The sequence below is a fragment of the Sorex fumeus genome, unplaced genomic scaffold (genome assembly GCF_029834395.1).
Source record: "Sorex fumeus unplaced genomic scaffold, SorFum_2.1 ptg000006l, whole genome shotgun sequence".
Lineage (NCBI taxonomy): Eukaryota > Metazoa > Chordata > Mammalia > Eulipotyphla > Soricidae > Sorex > Sorex fumeus.
Genome location: NW_026606063.1, coordinates 28,139,373 through 28,161,265, shown reverse-complemented (window position 1 = coordinate 28,161,265; position 21,893 = coordinate 28,139,373). Strand labels below are relative to the sequence as shown.

The window sequence follows — 21,893 nt, the reverse complement described above, 5'->3', positions numbered from 1 at the left end:
ACTTTATTTTCTTGCAGAATAAAGTATGATGTACTTTATTCTGTATCATGTACATGTATCATTTAAAATACGTTTAATTATATTTAAGCAGACACTTGAGTATAATTAAATGTATGGCCACCACCAGGGGCTAGAGCCAATAGCACAGTGGTAGGACGTTTGCCTTGCACGCAGCCAGAGCTGGGTTCGATTCCTCCGCTGCTCTCGGAGAGCCCGGCAAGCTACCAAGAGTATCGCACCCGCACAGCAAAGCCTGGCAAGCTATCCGTGATGTATTCAATATGCCAAATACAGTAACAATAAGTCTCAAAATGGAGACGTTACTGGGCCCGCTCGAGTAAATTGATGAACAACAGGAGGACAGTGACAGTGAAAGGCCACCACCAGAAAACCCACCTTCCTCCACCAATGTTCCAACGACCCCTCCCAGCCTCCATGCCAAGGAAATGAAAAGTTACTCTTTCTATATGAAAGCATTTACTCTTACACACCTTAGTACTATTCTACATTCTCATCTAAGTTTGAAAGCATTTACGGTTTATAATTATTTGTTAACTTTTCTGTCACCTTGGACACTGCCTTACTTTTCCCTGCACCTTCAGTGCCTGACACACACGCAGGCGCAAAGTGCTGACTGGTTTGCAAAATGCCTCAAGACTTGATGCTGTCTCTTACTTAGGTACAAACACTGCATTTGGGTTGGAAGAAGTGGCAAGTGGTTCCTCTGCTAGTGGTCTAGTATGTCACTGGGAGCAGTGGGTAGGAGAGCAGAAGGACAGAGAACAAAACAAGGATGGACTGTGAAAGTATGTGATGAGTAAAAAGAAGAAAGTACAAAGGAAGAGTTAAGTGAAGTGACTGAAGAGAGTTCCAGAAAGACAACTGAAGGGACACATGGATAAGCAGGAGCATGACCAAGAGCTAGAACAAAGGAACGCGGGGTGAGGATGAGTCCTACCCTGTTATAGCAGAACCCAGTGGCAGAGAAGACACCAATGCAAACACTGGCACCATTCACAAAGAGATTAATCGCAGTTTTCTTCACAAGCACACTACTCATGAGCACTAGCTCAGTGACAGGGTGACACAATTATTTCACTCTTTCACTTACACCTTTATTGACATTTTGCCTACCCATTGACTTTGCACCTAGTGAAGCCTAGTGAATATTGAGTTGCTTCCTGGTTGAGGAGAACTTGAGATAAGCTGGCATGAATGAATGAGAAGGGCCTGCCTATTTCCTGAGCTTGGAGGCCAAGAGGCAGGGAGAGAGGCACAGCAGGCGCCAGGGGAATTTCCAGTGTCCCTGAGCATGGTTAAGGGGAGTGAAGGGGCTGCCGGTCCCCTTCATGAGACCTTGTCACTAGAGTTAAGTGAGACCCAGATACTTTCTTTGATAGGTACTCACTTAAGAATGTGTATAAATATGGGATCCAATTGTTCAAAATAAATGCTTCTCTGATGACATTGTTTCATGTAATATTTAAAAAAGAGAGAAGCATGCATCTGATGTAAAGAAGAACAAAAAAATCTATACCTGAAATTACAAAGGAAAAATGCAAAGGCTGAAAAATGTTGCAAATATAATAAGAACAGTAGGATTTGGTTCCATAACACAATAAAATTCTAATACAGATACATAGAATTAAAACATGAATACAAAAACAAAACCCAAAACCTTCACTGTCTTAATTGTTTCATTAACTCTGAGATGGTTCGGTTCTAAAGGTATATATTAATGGTATATAACAGCTATAGATACCTATTAGATAAACAAAACGGTTTGCCACCAGGCTACAATATATCCTACAAGAGATGCAAACTGTAAACTCCCCACTCATAGTCTAAATAATAAGAACTCATTCAATAAACAACACCCACCGAAGACAAATTAACTCCGCTTGTCCAATGCCCAATGACTGCAGTAGAAGTGACAGAAAAGGCCTTTGAATCATACATTTGATCATTTACACATTCATCACTTCACTTATTCAGTAAACAAGTTGTTTTGCGATCACATCTGGTAATACTCAGGGCTTGCTCTGGGCAGTGCTCACGTACCATGTGGCACAAGAATGAAACCCTGAGCATGCATTCAGCCCTCTAAGCTGTCTCCCTAGATTCCAGAAAAACAAATCTTTAAAGAATACTACAAAGTACCAGGTGCTGGAGATAAGGTCATGAACCAGAAAGGAGTTCTTGCTGTCTTGTCTCTTTCCAATACAATATTTTTTCAATATTTTATATTGGAAAGGAGATAGATCATAAGTGCGTTAGCAGATAAATACAGTGGGCCAGATGTTGCTCAGTGCTGAGAAAAATGAAGCAGACTTGGAGGAAAGGGTGTGTCAGGACATGAGAGATAATAAATAAGAGGTAAGTACACAGTACACCAGGTGTTGTTAAGCACTTAGAAGCATGAAGCAGGCAATGGTGGCGTGAGCAGGGAGAGGGTGTGCTGGGATATGGGTGAGAACTGGCCCCAAGCAAAAGGTGACATTGAAACAGAGAATTTATGTCAAGGAGCAAGTCATACAGATGTATGGGGTAAAAATGTTCCAGGAAAAGAGGAAAGCAAGGTCAACAGCCCCAGGTAGAAGTGTGCCTGGAATGCTGGGAGACTGGCAAGTCACCGAAATCAGGGCAGCGATGAGAAGGGCAGGGGCAGGAACCTGAGCCAGGCTGGGCAGCAGCTTTCCCAGGGAGCAAGGAGGGTAAGATATTCACTTGGATGAGGCCGGGAACTAAAGAGCATTTGGCAGAGGAGTGACTGGCTTTTGATGTTATGGCTCTGGGTTGAGAAGCCGGTGTACGGGATATGGGGAGAAGTATGGAGTTCTGAGCAGTTTGAGTGCACAGGCCATCTGAAGTGGTCCAGCTCTGGGTTTATGGTGATATGAGAATGCGTCTGATGCAGGTTTTGAGACCAGATGCCACCAAATGTGTGGCCAGAACATACAAATGAAGAATGGAGCTGAGTGAGAAGGAAATTCCGGTGGAACAGGATGAAGAACCAGGAGTTTGCTGCGGATATATGCAGTGCAAGACCCCTACCAGGGAACCAGGCAGAGAGGCAAGTCAGAAAACACAACCGAAATCCTGGCCCCACTTCTGATCAACTGGGCTGTTTAACTATTCATCAACAAATTATGGTCTATCAAGTGGGGAAACAGTATCACTGTATGAATAAATAAGACAACAATATAACAAATACCTTCACCAGTACCTGGGACATGGCAGGTGTTTGATAAAACTTTAATAACTACTGGAATTGCTAACCACATCAGAGACACTGAAGGGATGCAATAATTGCAAAGTGATAAAATTATTTTTATTTCTCAAAAGGGAAATATAGGCACATGAATAACTATGCAAAAGTGTCAATGAGGTAATCCGAGAAGCGTGCAGAGAGATCAAACTGAGACCCAGACAGAGGAAAACGCCTCAGACTGGAATCCTCCAGCTAAGTCTTTAGGAGGAGGGGGAGGAGAAAGAGGAGGAGGAGGAGAAAGGTGGCTGACCTGGCAACACAGACCTGGCTGCTCTCAGAGAAAGAGACAGAGTGGGTGATGGCAGAGCCAGCAGGCTCAGCACAAACGGTACAGGCCTTTAAAGGGTTGTTACCCACTCTTCAGAATCTTGAGAAAATCGGTTAATTCTATTACTGCTGTTCCTAATAATCTTGTTCCACTACATAGCTGTGTTTAGAGACAGAAAATCAGGGAAAAGGTGCGTGTAGGGCAGGAAAGAGATAAATCAGTCAAAGAACAGGTCCCCGCCTATTCAGACTCGGAGACTGGCACATTCATTGCAGGAGAATGTTCCTCTACCAAATGTAGGTCTAGGTGTAGGGAGACACTGGCACAGATGAGACGGGATCAATGGAACAGTGCTGTTCAGTGGGTGAATAATTTACATCCACCCTACTTACAACAGTCACCAACACAAAGGAAACAGAGGAAACCCAGCAGCCAGGGCCTTCTAGGCCTCCTTTCCCAGAATACAAAGAGGCTCTAAAATTAGACTTGACTTGAATACTACATTCTGAAAGGAGAGACAATGACGATCACACTGCAGCTTTTTAGACCAAATGTTCTATCTATCACTTCTTTTGCTTGAAAAGATGGTAATTTAGCTCAGTGTCTAAGCACCTAACAAAATGTTCAGCCCAGGCTCAACCTATCTTAGCTGATAAACACATCTGAGTAACAAGTATACAATATTTACTCAACATCTGAGACATCTACATAGCTCGAAAATATATTCTTCACTTGGATGGAAAATGATTTCACATGGATCTTTTCACAGAAGGATAGAACAAAAAATTAACGTATTCCAGCTGAATTACCTTCCTGTGCCCCCTCCCCCAAATCTGTTCCTACTTCCTTCTACAAGTTATTTATCCACCACAGAAAGCAAATATTGACCTCTCCTTCCGACTCATTACTATTTACTGAATAATCAAGAATGATTTCCCCAATGATCTAAATTACCACCATTTCTATTCTGTACACACTTCTCAGATGGATCTGTTTCTCTACTCTGGCTTTTCTTTTTGCCAGGCTTATATTTTAATAACAGCAGCATGTTTTTAAATTGATGTCGCTACTATTAAGGGATTATTATTCATAAAAATGTTACATTTGTCTTATTTCCTTCAAAAACCAACTTGAATTGTAACACACCTACACAGAAGAATTAGCATCGTCACAATAATGAATTTTACTATCTGGTTAGTAAGATGTTCCTCCAGCTAGTCCTCTCATAATCTATAATAAAGTGCTTCAAATGTCTTTTTAGCCCTGTGTTGATTTCAACACAGAGGTCCTGCAGACCATTTTTTATTTGTGTTATAAACTATTTTGTTTTCCATTGCTTTTGATGAAAAAAAAACACCTTTTTAAATTTGTCTTATAAACGATTTTCTGTTTTCCACTGCTTTTGATACTGGCATCCTTTTCTCTGCTATACTTTTAATAGGTAACTGGTGACATAAAAGAAAGCTATTTCATCATTTTATTATGTACACACTTCTGTCGTATCTGTTTTCTGAAACTAATATGAAGGATAAAAAATTTCAATAGCTTTTCAATCTCTTTGTAAAAAGAAACTAATTAAGAGGCAAATCCTTTTTAGCTAACCAACATTATAAAATGCATCCTGAACTACATGCACACAATGTATTCTATGTCTTGTAGAGGTCAGGCCGATTGGTACTTAAGTCTCCTCTGTCTTTGGTTCTTTAGCAAGAGCGTGTTTTTTCTTCCCCAGCCTTTCAGCTACAGACAACACAGAGGGAGTTACTGTATTCAGCTGAACCTTTTTCACACATTTGATTAGCTATAGTCACCCTAATTAGGGCCATATCTGCTCCTGTACTATTGCACACAAGTCCTCTAAATCTGCGAATATCTCATTATGGGAACAGCCTGCCCCTAAGATGGCTTCTTTTCTCTCTGAACCCATTTCAAAAACAATAACCCCAAAATCTTCAACTCCATTCTGCCAAGGATGGGTCTCTGAAGCCAATTCATCTTAGTTGAATGTTTCATCAGCTTAACAATGGTCAGATATTTTTTCTCAATACATTAAAAACGCTATATTGTTCTCTCTATAAGACAGTTACAATAGTTAAATAAAGTTTGAGATTTAAGCAAAACACTTAAAACCATGTCAGATGAAGCTGGATTCTAATATACATTTCTTATAAATGGCCCTCTAATTTGTGGGCAGTGTAGCAATCCCTTCCAAAACAAAGTGAGCCGAAGTGGTGAGCAGGCTCATTCTGTGCACACTTGCTATGAGGCATGTCCCCCACCAACTTAGACAGGAGCATCCCAGGCACCCCGAAGGAGCTAGAACCGCAACAAGGAACCTGGTTCACCACATAATCCTGTAGATCGTGGTTTCTCAGTCCCCTGTGAGTCACAGATATTCTAAGGGACCAAGGGTGAAAATCATATAAATGGGGGGTGGGGCAGGCACAGCATGAGAGCAGAAAGCCAACCAGTACAATGGGGGCCACAGGGAAGAAACAAGATGGAAAGGGGCCACAGTTAGAAAAGGTTGAGAAATGTAGGTAGCTGGAGAGTCGTTACTCTCAACTACATTTCAACTACTGGTGCACAGACTAGTGCTGGTCTGCAGGTGCAGAAAGGTTGAAAGTCACTAATCTACTGCCTTGGTTATAGCCCTGTGGACCAAGGCAGGTGATGGCTTAAAGTATTTAGGAAGTTGAAGAATCTGGTAGAGTACAAGAGACCTTCTGTGGGGATAGTAACATGAATGGGTCCCTGAAACAATACTGTGTTTTTTTTAAATTAGCAGTCAGAAGGCAAAAAGGGTTTAGAATAGCCTGGAAAGAAAAATAAAAAAGGCACTGACAAAGATCAAACCCAAGATATGGTGGTGAAAGTCTAGAAGCAGCTGGAACAGACAAATTTTGTATTCACACAAATCTACTCTTCTACACACAATTTAGCTATGCTATTATTACTATTAGTAGTAGTAGTAGTAGTAGTAGAAGTAGTAGTAGTAGTTTTGGGGTTCGCATGTGGTTGCCTGAGGCTTGCACCAAGCCACGTTGGCAAATGAGCTCAAGAGTTTTCGACTTCTTGTGGCTATCTCTCTCTTGGCATTCTTTGCACAATCATAACTATCTTTTTTTGTGACTATCTCTTTTTGTGGCTATCTCTCGGCATCCTTCGCACAACCATGGAGATGCTGAACCAGTCGATCGTAATCCTCATCAATGTTGTCAATGACGGCATCTTCCCAGGTTGCCGCAATAGTGCCAAAAAGCTCCCAGTTGGTGGTTGTTCTGGGAGTTCTCTTCTTAAACTTTGCAGCCCTTTCTCCCCGCTCCGTGAAGTAGAATTTTGCACGAAGGAGACAGTGGTCCAAGCCCATTTGGAATTTTGGGACAACAGTGACATCGGTCAGACAAGACTGTCGATTGAATATGATGTGGTCAACTTCATTGTGGAACTGTCTACCGGGAGACTCCCATGTCCAACGTTTAGATTCAACCTTCTGGAACTGTGAGTTACCATGGATGGTCTTGGTCGACATGATGATCTCAGACAGTCTTTCAAGCTGTTCGTTCCATTCTAGGCCAAGAGTCCTGATGTGGAGTTCTTTGGCTGATCTTCTTGGTCTTATCTTGGCATTAAAATCACCGATAATGATCTTGTAGAAGGTGTGGTCTTCTTTATAGAACTTCTCCGGCTCCATGTAGAACTCAATTTCTCCTTCATCATAACTGGATGTTGGTGCATAGACAATGAAGACAGAAACTGCCGGCAGTGAGGCACATCTATTCAAGTGTAATTGTCAGACTCGGGTTGTTAGGCATTTGAATGAATCAGTGTTTATGGCCAACTTTGTGTTGACAAGGACACCGACACCACCGAAGCCTCTTTTTTTGCATGTTCTGAAGAACAGTTCGAGCTCACAAAGCAGTGTAGAGAAGCGATAAAGGAAGAGTTCAAAGAGAGAAGAGCAGCAGTGCTCGTAGATGTGACAGAAGCTGGGAAAAGCACTCGCAACGCCCGCCTGTCCTTTGTCAACTACAAGACCAAGATGACTGCCCTCCGATGTCCTGATGGATCTATCACATCTTCCAGAAGGGCAATGGAGAAGAGCATCCATGACTTCTACTCAGATCTCTACGATAGCCATGTCCACCTGCCCAGATACCAAATTCCACAGGATGGGTATGTCATTCCCAATATTCTCTGAAATCCGAAACGCCATTTTGTTGGTAAAAAAGCGAACAGCACCCAGCCCAGACAAGGTCAGACACGAATTCCTGAAGAACCTGCTGTCAGTACTCATCAATACACTGGTGTGGCTCTTCACACATTACCTGTCTGAATGCAGGGTTCTGTCCCAGTGGAAAACCAGCAGGACTGTACTACTGTACAAGAAGGGAGACATCCACAACAATGGCAACTATGGCCCAATCTGCTTGTTGTCTGTCGTCTACAAGCTGTTCACTCGAGTCATTCTGAATAGGATTGGCAGAACACTAGATGAAGGACAACCATGTGAGCAAGCCAGTTTCTGAAAAGGATTCAGCACAATCGACCATATCCACATGATAACCAAGCTCACTGAGGTTTCTTGGGAGTTCAAGATGCCACTCTGTCTAACGTTCATTGATTTAAAAAAGACCTCTGATTCTGTTCAGACTGAAGTGGTCATCGAAGCCCTAGCCAAACAGGGCATTCAATGTGAATACATCAGGATCCTCTGTGAGCTGTACTGCGGATTCACTACCAGGATCTCACCATTCTAAAGGGGGGTGATCACTGACGTCAAGAGAGGGGTTCGGCAGGGTGATACCATTTCACCGAAACTCTTCAGTGCCACCCTCGAGAACATCATGCGATGACTGGAATGGGAAGGAATGGGAGTGAAGATTGATGGTAGACAACTACACCACCTCCACTTGCTGATGACATCGTTCTAATAATACCAAACATCAGCCAAGCAGCACAGATGCTGGCCGACTTCAACCGTGAGTGTGGAAAGGTCGGACTACAACTGAATCTCACGAAGACATGTTTATGAGAAACGGTCTTGTCCCTGATGTTCCATTCACTCTCAACGGGACAAACATCTCTGAATGCAACAGTTATGTGTACCTGGGTCAAGAAGCCAACATGACGAACGGCCTGGCACCTCAGTTGCACAGGAGGAAGAGAGTGGCTAGGAATGCCATCAAGAGCATTGAAGAAATAGCTAAGAGGACAAAGAACCTTCGGCTCTGGGCACATCTCTTTGATTCCACTGTTCTTCCTGAATTAATATACGCCTCAGAGACCTGGGCTCTATGAAAACAGGATGAGAACACTATTCGGGTCTCTCAAAGAGGAAACGAAATAGCTATGCTTGGAGTATCATGCTTCATTCAAATGAAAGAATTTGGAGTTCCAACATCCACTAAGGCGTTGAAAATCAGATGGGGTGGACACATAATGTGATTTGGAGACGACTGCTGGAGTTGAGCCATTACTGACTGGATTCCACGAGATGTCAAAAGATCGCATGGCCACCCACCTATGAGATGTTCAGACTTCTTTGTCAAAACCCTGAACGATCGGTTTGAGGCTGTTCGTGTTCCTAGAATGAGCAGATGCCATTGGGCTACACTGGCGCACAACAGGGATGAATGGAGATGTTACTGGCACCTGCTCAAGCAAATTGATGAGTAACGGGATATCAAGTGATCAAGTGAAGTTTTGGGGTCACACCAATGATGCTCAGGGCTTACTCTTGGATCTGAGCACAGGGATCTCTCTTAGTAGGGATTGGGGACCATATGGAAGCAGGGATAAAATTTAGGTCAGCCATTCAAGACAAAGGCCCTACCCACTCTACTCAGGCCCCAATGTTAAGTTACTTTTTTTTTTGAAAATTTTTTTTTAAATTTTTATTTATTTATTTTTTTATTAGTGAAACACCATGAGGTACAGTTGTAGATTTACCATTTTTTGTGCTTGGGTTTCGATTCTACAATGATAAGATACCCATCCCTCCACCAGTGCCCATTTTCCACCACCATGGATAATATCCCTCCCACACCCATCCCCCCATTTCCCCCTGCCTCTGTGGCGGGGCAATCCCCTGTGTTCTCTCTCTCGTTTTGGGTGTTGTGTTCTGCAAAAGAGGCATTGAGTGGCAAACATGTTCAGTCCATAGTCTACTTTCGACATGCATCTCCCCTCCTGGGAGGATCCTCCTAACACCCTTTATTTGGTGCTCCCTTCTCTATCTGAACTGCCCTTTCCCCTAGAATACCCGGCTGGCCTCTAAGTTATGGAGTAATCCTCCTGGTGCTGATCTCAGCTATTCTTGGGTATTAATCTCATAATTTGTTACTTTATATCCCCCAGATGAATGCAATCTTTCTATGTCTATCCCTCTCTTTCTGACTCATTTCGCTTAGCATGATACTTTCCATGTTGTACCACCTGTATGTAAATTTCATGACTTCATCTTTTCTAACAGTTACATAGTACTCCATTGTGTAGATGTACCAACGTTTCTTTAACCAGTCATCTGTTCTTGGGCAGTCAGGTTTCTTCCAGTTTCTGGCTATTGTAAAGAGTGCTGCAATGAACAAACAAGTGCAGATGTCACTTCGACTATACATTTTTGCCTCTCTGGGATATATTCCCAGGAGTGGTATTGCTGGGTCAAATGGGAGCTCAATTTCTAATTTTTTGAGAATCGTCCATACTGTTTACCAGAAGGGCTGAACCAGTTGACATTCCCACCAACAGTGAAGGAGTGTCCCTTTCTCGCCACATCCACGCCAGCATCGGTTGCTTTTGTTCTTTTGAATGTGGGCCAGTCTCTGAGGTGTGAGATGGTATCTCATTGTGGTTTTGATCTGCATCTCCCTGATGATTAATGATGTAGAGCATTTTCTCATGTGCTTTTTTGCCATTCGGATTTCTTCTTTGAGAAAGTTTCTGTTCATTTCATTGTCCCATTTTTGGATGGGGTTGGATGTTTTCTTCTTGTGGAGTTTAACCAGTATTTTGTATATCCTGGATATCAACCCCTTGTCAGATGTGTATTCGGCGAATATCCTTTCCCATTCTGTAGACTGTCTTTGTATTTTGGTCACTGTTTCTTTGGAGGTGCAGAAGCTTCTTAGTTTAAGATAGTCCCATTTATCTACCTCTGTTTTCACTTGCTCAGACAGTGGCGTGGCATCTTTGAAGATACCATTAGCTTCAATATCATGGAGGGTTTTGCCAACTGTGTCTTCAATGTACCTTATGGTTTCTGGTCTGATGTTGAGGTCTTTAATCCATTTTGATCTTACTTTTGTACATGGTGTTAGGCAGAGTTCTTAGCCCATTTTTTTGCATGTAGCCGTCCAATGATGCCAGCACAATTTGTTAAAGAAGCTTTCCTTACTCCACTTCACATTACTTGAACCTTTATCAAAGATTAGATGATCATATGACTGAGGGGAGATGTCAGTGTATTCAACCCTGTTCCATTGGTCTGCAGTTCTGCCTTTGTTCCAGTACCATGCTGTTTTAATTATTACTGCTTTGTAGTACAGTTTGAAGTTCGGGAGGTTGATTCCTCCCATTTTCTTTTTCCCAAGAATTGCTTTAGCTATTCGTGGGGGCTTATTGTTCCATATAAATTTCAGGAGTGTTTGCTCCATTTCTTTGAAGAATGTCATGGGTATGCTTATAGGGATTGCATTGAATTTATACAATGCTTTCGGTAGCATTGCCATTTTGACAATGTTAAGTCTCCCGACCCATGAGCAGGGGATATATTTCCATTTCCTCATGTCCTCTTTTATTTCCTGAAGTAGCGTTTTGTACTTTTCTTTGTACAGGTCCTTTACTTCCTTAGTTAAGCTGATTCCTAGGTACTTGATTTTCTGGGGCACAATGGTGAACGGGATTGTTTTTTTCATGTTGCTTTCTTCTCTCTCACTGTTTGCGTATAGGAAAGCCATGGACTTTTGGGTATTGATTTTATAGCCTGCAACTTTACTATACGAGTCTATTGTTTCTAGGAGTTTTTTGGTGGAGGTTATTGGGTTCTCTAAGTAGAGTATCATATCATCTGCGAATAGTGAGAGCTTGATTTCTTCCTTTCCTACCTGAATGCCCTTAATATCTTTTTCTTGCTTAATCACTATTGCAAGTACTTCCAGTACTATATTGAACAGCAGTGGAGATAGTGGGCATCCTTGTCTCGTCCCTGATCTTAGAGGGAAGGCTCTCAGTTTTTCCCCATTGAGGATGATGCTTGCTGTAGGCTTGTGGTAGATGGCTTTAATTATGTTAAGTTACTTTTTAAGAGTCCAGGGAAATAGCTCCAAAGTCTGGAGTGCATGCCTGGCACGAGCAGAACCCAAGCTCTATCTCTGGCACTGCAGAGTCCCCCAAACACTGCTAGGTATGGTCCTGGTGGCCCCCAGCACCACTTGAGAAGAGCATCATTAATTGGAGTGCTGAGCATCTAGCCTACACACAGGAACCAATATTGCCATCAGATTCCTGACCCCCCCTAAGCACTGCCTAGATGGAATCCCTGAAAATTACCCTTTACATCTGGTTACTGAATATGTAAGCACCACAGATTTTTTTCAATGATGTTTTGTGAATCACAAAACACAAGCTAGAGAAATGTAGTTAATGTAGGATTAGAAGTTAGAATGTTATCTGCTCAGCACCTCTGGCAGGTTTGCCTGCATCATACGACTCCAACAGAAAATTCATGATTTTACATACGGTTCAATTTTAGTTGCTACTTGCAGAGCCAGGTTACTCCTGGCTCTGCACTCAGGAATTACTCCTGGTGGTGCTCAGGGAACCATATGGGATGCTGGGAATTGAACTCGGGTTCGCTGCGAGCAAGGCCAACGCCCTACCTGCTGTGCTATCACTCCAGCACCTGTTAACATCATTTTGTTTGGTTTCTGTTTGGTTTTCAGGCCACATCAGGCAGTGCTTAGGCCACATACTCTTTCTATGTTTAAAGAACTATATGGTGCAAGGTATTGAATCTGGGTCGCTATAGTTTTCACTTTACTGAGCACTTCTTTGTTAATGTATAATTATCGACTCGGTAAGTATTAATTAATTCCATTATGTGCTAAGCAGTGTGCTCACAAGATGAACAAGATCAGTCTGGTCACTGTTCTCAGGAAAATCATATTTTTCTATTTAATTTTGGTTATTTTTTTTAAAATTTTGGTGCACATATAGATCATAGGACCTCATGTGTTCAAAACGTGTGCTCTACCAGTAAGCCACATTCTAAGCTCTAATTTTGATCCTTAGCCCTAAATTTGATCCTTTCAAAGTTACAAACTAGCTCTGAATTTCATTAGCCTCTTAAGATTAGTGACCTGGGTTACTTCTTCAAATTCACCCTTTCTATGACAGACCAATATACTTATTGATTCTTCTCATTAGCACATTTTCTTCAAGAATACACATAATTATTTGTGATAAAGAGATGTTCATTTGGGTGTACTTAAAGTATATATCATATATAGACTGCTTATTAATTATAATGAGAAAATTTGTAGAAAATAAAACAGACAATACACAGTGGAAGATTTCAATGAAAAATATATGAACATCATATTTCTTCAGGTGATGTCCTGAGAAAGTGTTCATAGTGAGAATACTCACAATTTATAAACTATAAGTACATATAAATGGTCCTTTTCTTTTTTTTTTTAATTTTATTGATTCATGGTGAGATATAGTTACAAGCTTTCTTGTTTGAGTTACAATCACAGAATGATCAAACACCCATCCCTCCACCAGTGCACATTCCCCACCACCAATATCCCCGGTATAACCCTCCTTTCCCACCCTCCTCCTGCCTCCATGGCAGATAATATTCCCCATTCTCTCTCTCTACTTTGGGGCATTATGGCTTGCAATGCAGACACTGAGAGGTTATCATGTTTGGTCCTTTATCTACTCTCGGTACACATCTCCCATCCTGACCGATTCCTCCAACCATCATTTTCTTAGTGATCCCTTCTTTATTCCAGCTGTCCTCTCCCCACCCGCTCTTCATCCAAACCTATTTTTAAAATTATTTAATAAAAATAAAATTCATTTATATCTCATTAAGGAGAAAAACAGCTCATCCACTAAAAGTCTCAGATTTTTATAATACTGACTTTTCTCTTAAACAGTAGTTCATGTTTACTGTTGAACAATTTTTTTCATAATGCTATGATTTTTCCTACTTTTCTTATCCTAACACTGGATTTTCTGGCTACTATTTATCCTGATGATTCAAGGCTGACTTTACAAGCAAGTCTCTGTTTCATGTTCAAAAGAAAAGGAAAATTGTCAGGTCTGACAAAAAGAATAATGTAAAGGTTCAATTTAACCTGGGGGTTGGAGCAATAACACAGCAGTAGGACATTTGCCTTGTGTGAGGCCGGCGTGGCCGAGCCAGATTCGATTCCTCTGCCCCTCTTGGAGAGGCTGGCAAGCTACCAAGAGTATCTTGCCCGCACGGCAAAGCGTGGCAAGCTCCCCGTGACGTATTCAATATGCCAAACACAGTAACAGCAAGTCTCACAATGGAGATGTTACTGGCCCCCCTTGAGTAAATCAATGAACAATGAGAGGACAGTTCTACCAAGGTGAGAGCAAATTTCCCCTTAAAAAAATAATGAGCAAGTTAAGCGCCTAATGACTCCACTAGTGTTTATCTCATGGAAAACCTTCAACCAATTTTGTTGCTGAACAAAAAGAACCAAATGGTCTCAAAATCCTCACTGAAAGAACAAAACCCCAAAGTTATTCCCACTGATCAGTTGAATACTCATTATGAGAAGTAGAACACTTCAAAAACATGAAATGAATCATTGCACAGAATCAAAACTCAAGGGTTTTCTCAAGGACATTCAGTCTGATTAGACCACCCGTGGTCCTTGGTTTGCAGGTGTTAAAAAAGAAAGAACAAGTGATCAGATCTTACACAGATGCTGATGAATAACTATAAAAGGAACGCAAAAGAGCAAGGAAAAGGTAGCAATTCTACAAGCTCAATTTTCAATAGTTTCAAGTTTTTTTTCAGAACTGATTTCAGATTTTTTCAGAACTAGAAAAATCCTTTCAATCTCAGAATGACAAATAATAAATTTATTGCTACATATTTAGAAATACTAAATAAGTCCATTTAAAAGGACAGGTTATTTTGTGATTCATACTGTACTATAAGAACACTTTAAAAGAAAAATGTTAGGGGCTGGAGCGATAGGATAGTGGGCAGGGCATTTGCCTTGCACGTAGCCGACCCGGGTTTGATCCCCAGCATCCCATATGGTCCCCTGAGCACTGCCAGGAGTGATTCCTGAGTGCAGAGCCAGGAGTAACCCCTGTGCATCGCCGGTATGACCCCCCCCCCCAAAAAAAAGAGCAAAAAAAAAAAAAGAAAAATGTTGAACTCATAATGAAATTTCTGACTAAAATGTTTAACACCAGCTTTTATTTGAACTACTAAATGCAACTATATTCTTTTCTTCAATCAATATGCCAAAATAGATATAACAGGCTACTGAATCAAAGTTTTATACTTACCCCGAAAAATCAGCAGAATATTGTCCATAATCAAAGATATAAACTCTAGTAATTTGGCACACTGTGAGGTATCCCAAAGCAAACACAAAACAATATCTGTAAAACAAAAATAAGCAGGATTAGTGAAAATGAAATATTCATGTTTGAAGAATATACTTTAAAGTAACTTATTAATTATGATGTTCAAAATTAAAGATACTAGGATAACTTGAAAAATAATTTTCTTCCATAAATAAAAATTAGTTTCTTCTTCAGTTTGCTTAAATTTTGTACCATACTCATGATGAAAGCATTTCATAACTACCTTTTTTTGTTTTCTTTCTTAATGACTTTCAGACACCAAATTGTGTATCTCAATGCCATGCTCATAAAGCACTGAAATGTAAGAATTGGTATTTTTTTAGTTTTCCATATTTAATAAACAAAAATCTGGCTAAAATATATTGTACATATTCTTGAACTTTTTTAACTTGATAGTCTAAAATTGTATATCCTGAGTGCAGATCAAGTGTCATTTACTCTCATTTCCTAGGCATAAACATTTAGTGCTTTCACAGTAAACTCCAATTAGCAAAGTTACAATGAAATAAAAACAGACAGGGAGAGATAATTGATATATCTATAGGAGCAAATAGGAACACAGAGAAAATTCTAGAACATGTAAAATTATATAGAATAGAGGCTGCCACACACATATGTGGCAATTAGGTCTGATTACCTAATTAGTTAAATTTTGATAATAGATAACTATATTCCCATGTAAACAATTCTAAGTGGAGTAAAGAATTGCTTATACGACACATAAAACCAAAACATAGAGAACTGTGGACAAATATTTAAATGTTCTTAATTTAGAGATTTCCTAACTAGAAGACAAAATAAAACCAACACATTTGGATAAGTTAGTCTTAAGCCTCTTACGTAAGCAATTCAAAAATTTTATGAAAGAGTTATTTCAAACTTCAAGCAGGTAATTATAATCTACGTAAATTATTTCTGAATCAGAAAAGCGGGGAGAGAGTGAGGATTGGTGAGAAAGAGAGAAATCTTCCTAATTCAAAAGCTTTATAAAGTGAATATAATTCTGATAACTACATTTGGAAAAACAACACCGATTCATATTCACACACAGTATTGACAAATAATCAAACTTAAATTCTAAAATGCATCTGGGGTCTAGAGAGATAGTACAGAGGGTAGGGTTCTTGCATGTGGCTGTCTGGGATTGACTCCCCAGCATCCCATATGGTTTTCCGAGCTCCACTAAGAGTGATGTCTGAGTGCAAGTCTAGGAATAAGCCCCAAGCACAGATGGGTGTGGCCCAAAATTAACCTCCCTCCCCAATTTTTTTTAAATAAAAAGCACTTGGCATATATTTTCCCCAAAGGTGACATTAATGATATCTCTCCCACTTTACTGTCCTTCTACAACTGGGCCTTCTGTGTTCCACTGAAAATAATCTATTTCTACACCCATTTTGAATTGGGCTGGTGCTCTAGCTGAGCACTGTGGTAGAAGCAAGCAATAGCTTGCTAGTTCCAGGTGTAATCAATAACTGGCCGGGCAATTCTGACTTGCCTTTAGGAATATAACTGTCACAAGGGAAATGTGACAGATCTATGCCAGGCTACGTAGGATGAGACATTTGGGAGAGAAAGAGGAAAAAAGCCTGTCACAAGGTTAAGTGAGTTAAGTGTCAGATCTAACTAATTGAACCTTTCTGGAATTCCTGGTCCAAAATAATATACCAAAGAGCTTTAGGCATTGTCTTGATGCAGAAGCATAATGAGAACAGAAACTGGCAAGTGAAACTTGGGTGTAGCCCTAATCAAACTTGTTCTTTATTAAAATCCTCACGTGGAGTACTGTACTTGAGGAACCACACCAAAAAAGCTTCATCCACACTAAAAACTTGAGACAAGGCAGACATCTTTTTTTTAAACTATTATTGAATCACTGTGTGCAACACTTACAAAGCATTCATGTTTTATTTTCAGTTACACAATGATCGAACACCCATCCCTCCACCATTGTACATTTTCCATCACCAATGTCCCCGATATCCACTCCTCCCCTCCCATTTCCCTGTGTCCCACCTCTCCCCCTGCCTCTATGGCAGACAGTTTCCCTCTTTCTTTCTACTAATGGGCATTATGGTTTGCAATACAGATAATAAGAAGCATTATGTTTGGTCCTTTATCTACTTTCAGCACACATCTCCCATCCCGAGCAATCTCTCCAACCATCATTGACACAGTGATCCCTTCTCTATTCCAGCTGCCCTCTCCCCACCTCATAAGGCAGGCTTTCAACCATGGAGCAATCTTCCTGGCCCTGTTTCTACTGTCCTTGGGTGTTAGTCTCATATTATGACATTTTATATTTCACAAATGAGTGCAGTCATTCTATGTCTGTCCCTCTCTTTCTGACTCATTTCACTTAGCATGATACTCTCCATGACCATCCATTTATAAGCAAATTTCATGACTTAATCTTTCCTAAGATGCTGCATAGTATTCCATTGTGTAGATGTACCAAAGTTTCTTTAGCCAGTAGTCTATCCTTGGGCACTTGGTTTGTTTCCAGATTCTGGCTATTGTGAATAGTGCTGCAATGAACATACACGCACAGATGCCATTTCTACTGTTATTTTTTTTTCTTTTTTGCTTTTTGGGTCACACCCAGCAATGCACAGAGGTTACTCCTGGCTCGTGCACTCAGGAATTACCCTAGCGGTGCTCAGGGGACCATATAGGATGCTGGGAACCGAACCTGGGTCAGCCGCATGCAAGGCAAACACCCTACCCACTGTGTTATCACTCCTGCCCCTCTACTGTGTTTTTCTGCACCCTCAGGATATTTTCCCAGAAGTGGTATTGCTGGGTCATATGGGAGCTCAATTTATAGTTTTTGAAGGAATGCCCATATAGTTTTCCAAAAAGGCTGGACCATTCAGCATTCCGAATAACAATGAAAGAAAGTCCCTTTTCCCCCATATCTGCACCAGACCTGGATGTTCTTGTTCTTTTTGACGTGTGCCAGTCTCTGTAGTGTGAGATGATATCTTATTGTTGCTTAGATTTGCATCTCCTTGATGATTAGCGATGTACAGCATTTTTTCATGTGACAAGGCAGAGATCTTGAACTGTACTACCCCACAATGAAATAAAATTCTGTGGCTCTTAAGTAGTGAAGCGATTTTATTTTTTATGCAAAATGTGTGAATTATATGGATCAGTGACAGGATGTCTCCAAAGACTAATTCCCCCAATCACACCATCTCTCTTGACCAACTGGTTCTGTACAAGAGTGGGAATATAATTTCTAGCCTTTTGAGTCTGGACTGAACTGAATAACTTGGTTTATCAATACAATACAATACAATGAAAATGACTCCTGAGGCTTGGTCATAAGGAACCTCAAAGCTTCATCCTAGATTTCATGGTATGTCTGGTCTTACTTGACTTGTGCTCTCTGAGTCCAACCAGTCATCAGAAGTGAGCATCCCAAGCCCACAGAGAGGCAAGTGTAACTGCACCAGGCAACAATACAAGCTCCTCTCCCAGCCAATAGCCATCACTATGGCCAGCCACAGAGAGAAGCATCTTGGATGTCAAACAGCCAGATCTTTAAATGTCTACAGTTCTAGTCAATATTTAATCACTAATGTGTGCCAGTGAGACAGTACAGTGGTTGAGTTGCTTGTCTTACACTCACTCAACCCCGGTTCAGTTCCCTGCCACCCCATTTGAGCATATGGGCACCACAGGAGTGTTCTCTGAGTGCAGAGCAAAGAGTAACCCCTAAGCATCACGAGGTGTGGCCCAAAAACAACAAAAAAAATTTTATAGCAAAAGAAAACCCAAACAAAAATTATTTCATTGAATTTAGTCACCCTACAGAACTATTTAAACAACATAGTGAAGACAGTAATTTTGGAATCATTTGTCATGTGCAATAAACAATTCTTTCATAAGAATTTTGCAAGCTAAAAGTAATTTAAAATAGAACATCTCAATTAGGTAGAATTTTATAGAGACAAGTATATAATTCAATACAGAAATAATAGGAGTATGTATCATTATATTGATGACATAAAGGGAAAATAGCTATAGTATACATATGAACAGAAAGTTTATAAAATTTAATTTTTCCACATAAATAAAGCTAGTAAACTCAGGGAAAGAACGCTCTCTCGTGCTTAGCACTACCAAAGTATTCAGTTGTTGATCAGCTTCAATCCTCTAGTATGGCATGGGGAAAATGAATGAGGATTTGAAGTGGGTAGGAGAGGTTTGTACGTTAATATGATTGCCCTACTTGTAGACTTATTTTGAAAGTTCAAACAACATCAAAGTTCTCATCAAAGTTCATGCTCCCAAATTTTATTTCTAAATTTAGTATTATAATCCCAATTAAAATCCCGACAATACTAGGCTTGAGAGAGAGCTCAATAGGCAGAGCTCATGCTTTGCATTGAAGAGACAGGCCTGGGTTTCATCCATGGAATTGCTTTGTCCCCTCAGCATGTGAGCACACCCCAAGCAAGGAGCAGCCCCTGAGCACAACTATGTGTGGTCTCCTCCCCAAAATCAATTCTTTAGAGCAGAGTACAGGCTCCCAGGATGTTCCAAGGTGAAAATACTTCAGCCAGAGGGGGAAGGGGGACACAGTACAACATTAAGGGGACAACTGGTAGGAGAGGGGGAACAGAGGAAGGAAGGAAACAAGGTCAGCGGTGGGCCACGGCTGGAAAGGGGTTGAGAAATACACTTCAAGAGGACTCTGACAAGCAATTTTCAAGGTCTCCTGAAAAACTAAACAAACATGAGGAGAACTTTCTCATCCTACAGATAAATATGTCATGTTGATTCATAACATAGTATTGTTTCAGAAATAGATCAAAGATTAACCAACAGAGAGCAAAATTACAAAGAAACTCATTGTACAATCCAGAATTAGTGGGGAAGGAGGTAAGTGAGGTTAAAAGTTAGCTTTCCTTCAGAAATAAAAAGGTTTTCCAGCTTATGCTACATATAAATACAACACTTTGGACTGTGAAAATATATAAATGAAAAATGTATGACAATTTAAAGTATTAGAATAATACACAAAAGAACGTACTTAAATCCTGGAATGAGGAATCTTCCAAATATGTTTAAAAAATAAATGTTGGGGCTGGAGTGATAGCACAGCAGGTAGGGTGTTTGCCTTGCACGTGGCTGACCTGGGTTCTATTCCCAGCATACCATATGGTTCCCTGAGCACTGTCAGGAGTAATTCCTGAGTGCAGAGCCAGGAGTAAGCCCTGTGTATTGTTGGGTGTGACCCAAAAAGCAAAAGGCAAATAAATAAATAAAAATCATGAAAATAAAGCCTGATAAATACTTACTACATAAACAATGGAAATATCTAAATGACAGACAACAAAAAAAGCTACAGAAATTATTTACTATGCAAGGAAACTTCACAAATAAAAAGAATTAAGAATTCAAGTAAAAATGGATGAGAATGTGGATAGGAAATTACAGAATAGAAGTCAGTCATTTAAAAAATAAATATGATGGGGGTGGGAGGAATGCTGGGACTCATGGTGGTGGAGGATGGGCGCTGGTGGAGGGATGAGTACTTGATCATTGTATAACTGAAACCCAAACACAAAAATTTGTAATTCTATAACTGTACCTCATGATGTTTCACTAATAAAAAATAAATAAATAAAAATAAATACGATTCAAGTTAAGAAACAATGAAATAATACAATACAGAAACATATACATAAAAAAAATTTCCAACACAATAGGCAAAAGTTTCAAGGTAGATGATATCCATTTGAGCAGAGAAAACTCTCAACTATAGCTGGTAACAACAACATTTTAAATATCCTGGTAATTCTGCAGTATCCATCAGACTTTGTACACTGTTTTTCAGTTCTCTTTCAGGAATCTATCCTTAAAAATAAACACTCAGGGCTGGAATGATAGTGCAGTGGGTACGGTGCTTGCTTCACATGCTACCAACCCGGGTTCAATCCCAAGCACCACAGAGGGTCCCTAGAGTCTGCTAGGAGAGACCCCAAGCATAGAGACAGGAGGAAGCCTTGAGCACTGTTGGGTATGGCCTACCCCACGCCCCCAAATATTTTAAACAAAATAAATACACATACATGCACAAGGATAAATACAAAAATATTTACTAAAGCATCAATGCTATTAAAAATGGAAAACCAACAAAAAGATTACAATATATTAGTTAAATAGAAATAAAACAGAAAAATCACACTATGGAATTCAATAACAGTGAAAAAGAAAACATCTATATGTATACCCAGTGAAAGTCAGCTTTGAATCCTAACCAGCAGACCACCAAGGAGGTTTCATATGTACATATAATGCAAGTGTTAGGTGGGAAATAGAAAGTAAATGATATTATATTTATATATGAAGTCTTTTCAGAAAAAATGATATTCTTATGTATACATGCATGTTTGTCCATAAAACATACATTACAATTTAATGGAAAAATTTTCAGAAAAAAATCCAGACCCACTACATATGCATTTCAGAAATTTCCCTTGCTCTCCTCTAAAGCCAAAGGGTTAAGTATACAATTACCCATTCTCCCTGGCAAGAGATATCATCTATGACACATCAGATGAGATTCTTGGAAATCGTGAGCTTTGCATTATCCAATATGCTAGCTATGTGCAGGAAAATTCTAGATCTGGTTCCTACTAGTTTATGACAGTGGTTATTTTCCAAGAGTTTTTGTAAGCTGCTAAATTCAGT

General features: G+C 40.2%; 1 protein-coding gene across 1 annotated transcript in view; it reads right to left on the bottom strand.

Moving 5' to 3' along the window:
• The window catches only part of MBOAT2 (membrane bound O-acyltransferase domain containing 2), a 142,751-nt gene that overhangs the window by 25,596 nt on the left and 95,262 nt on the right, over nucleotides 1-21,893 (bottom strand). The window contains exon 4 of the mRNA XM_056124133.1: nucleotides 15,105-15,200. Coding sequence (XP_055980108.1) covers nucleotides 15,105-15,200 — 96 coding nt within the window. The remainder of the gene's footprint in view (nucleotides 1-15,104; nucleotides 15,201-21,893) is intronic.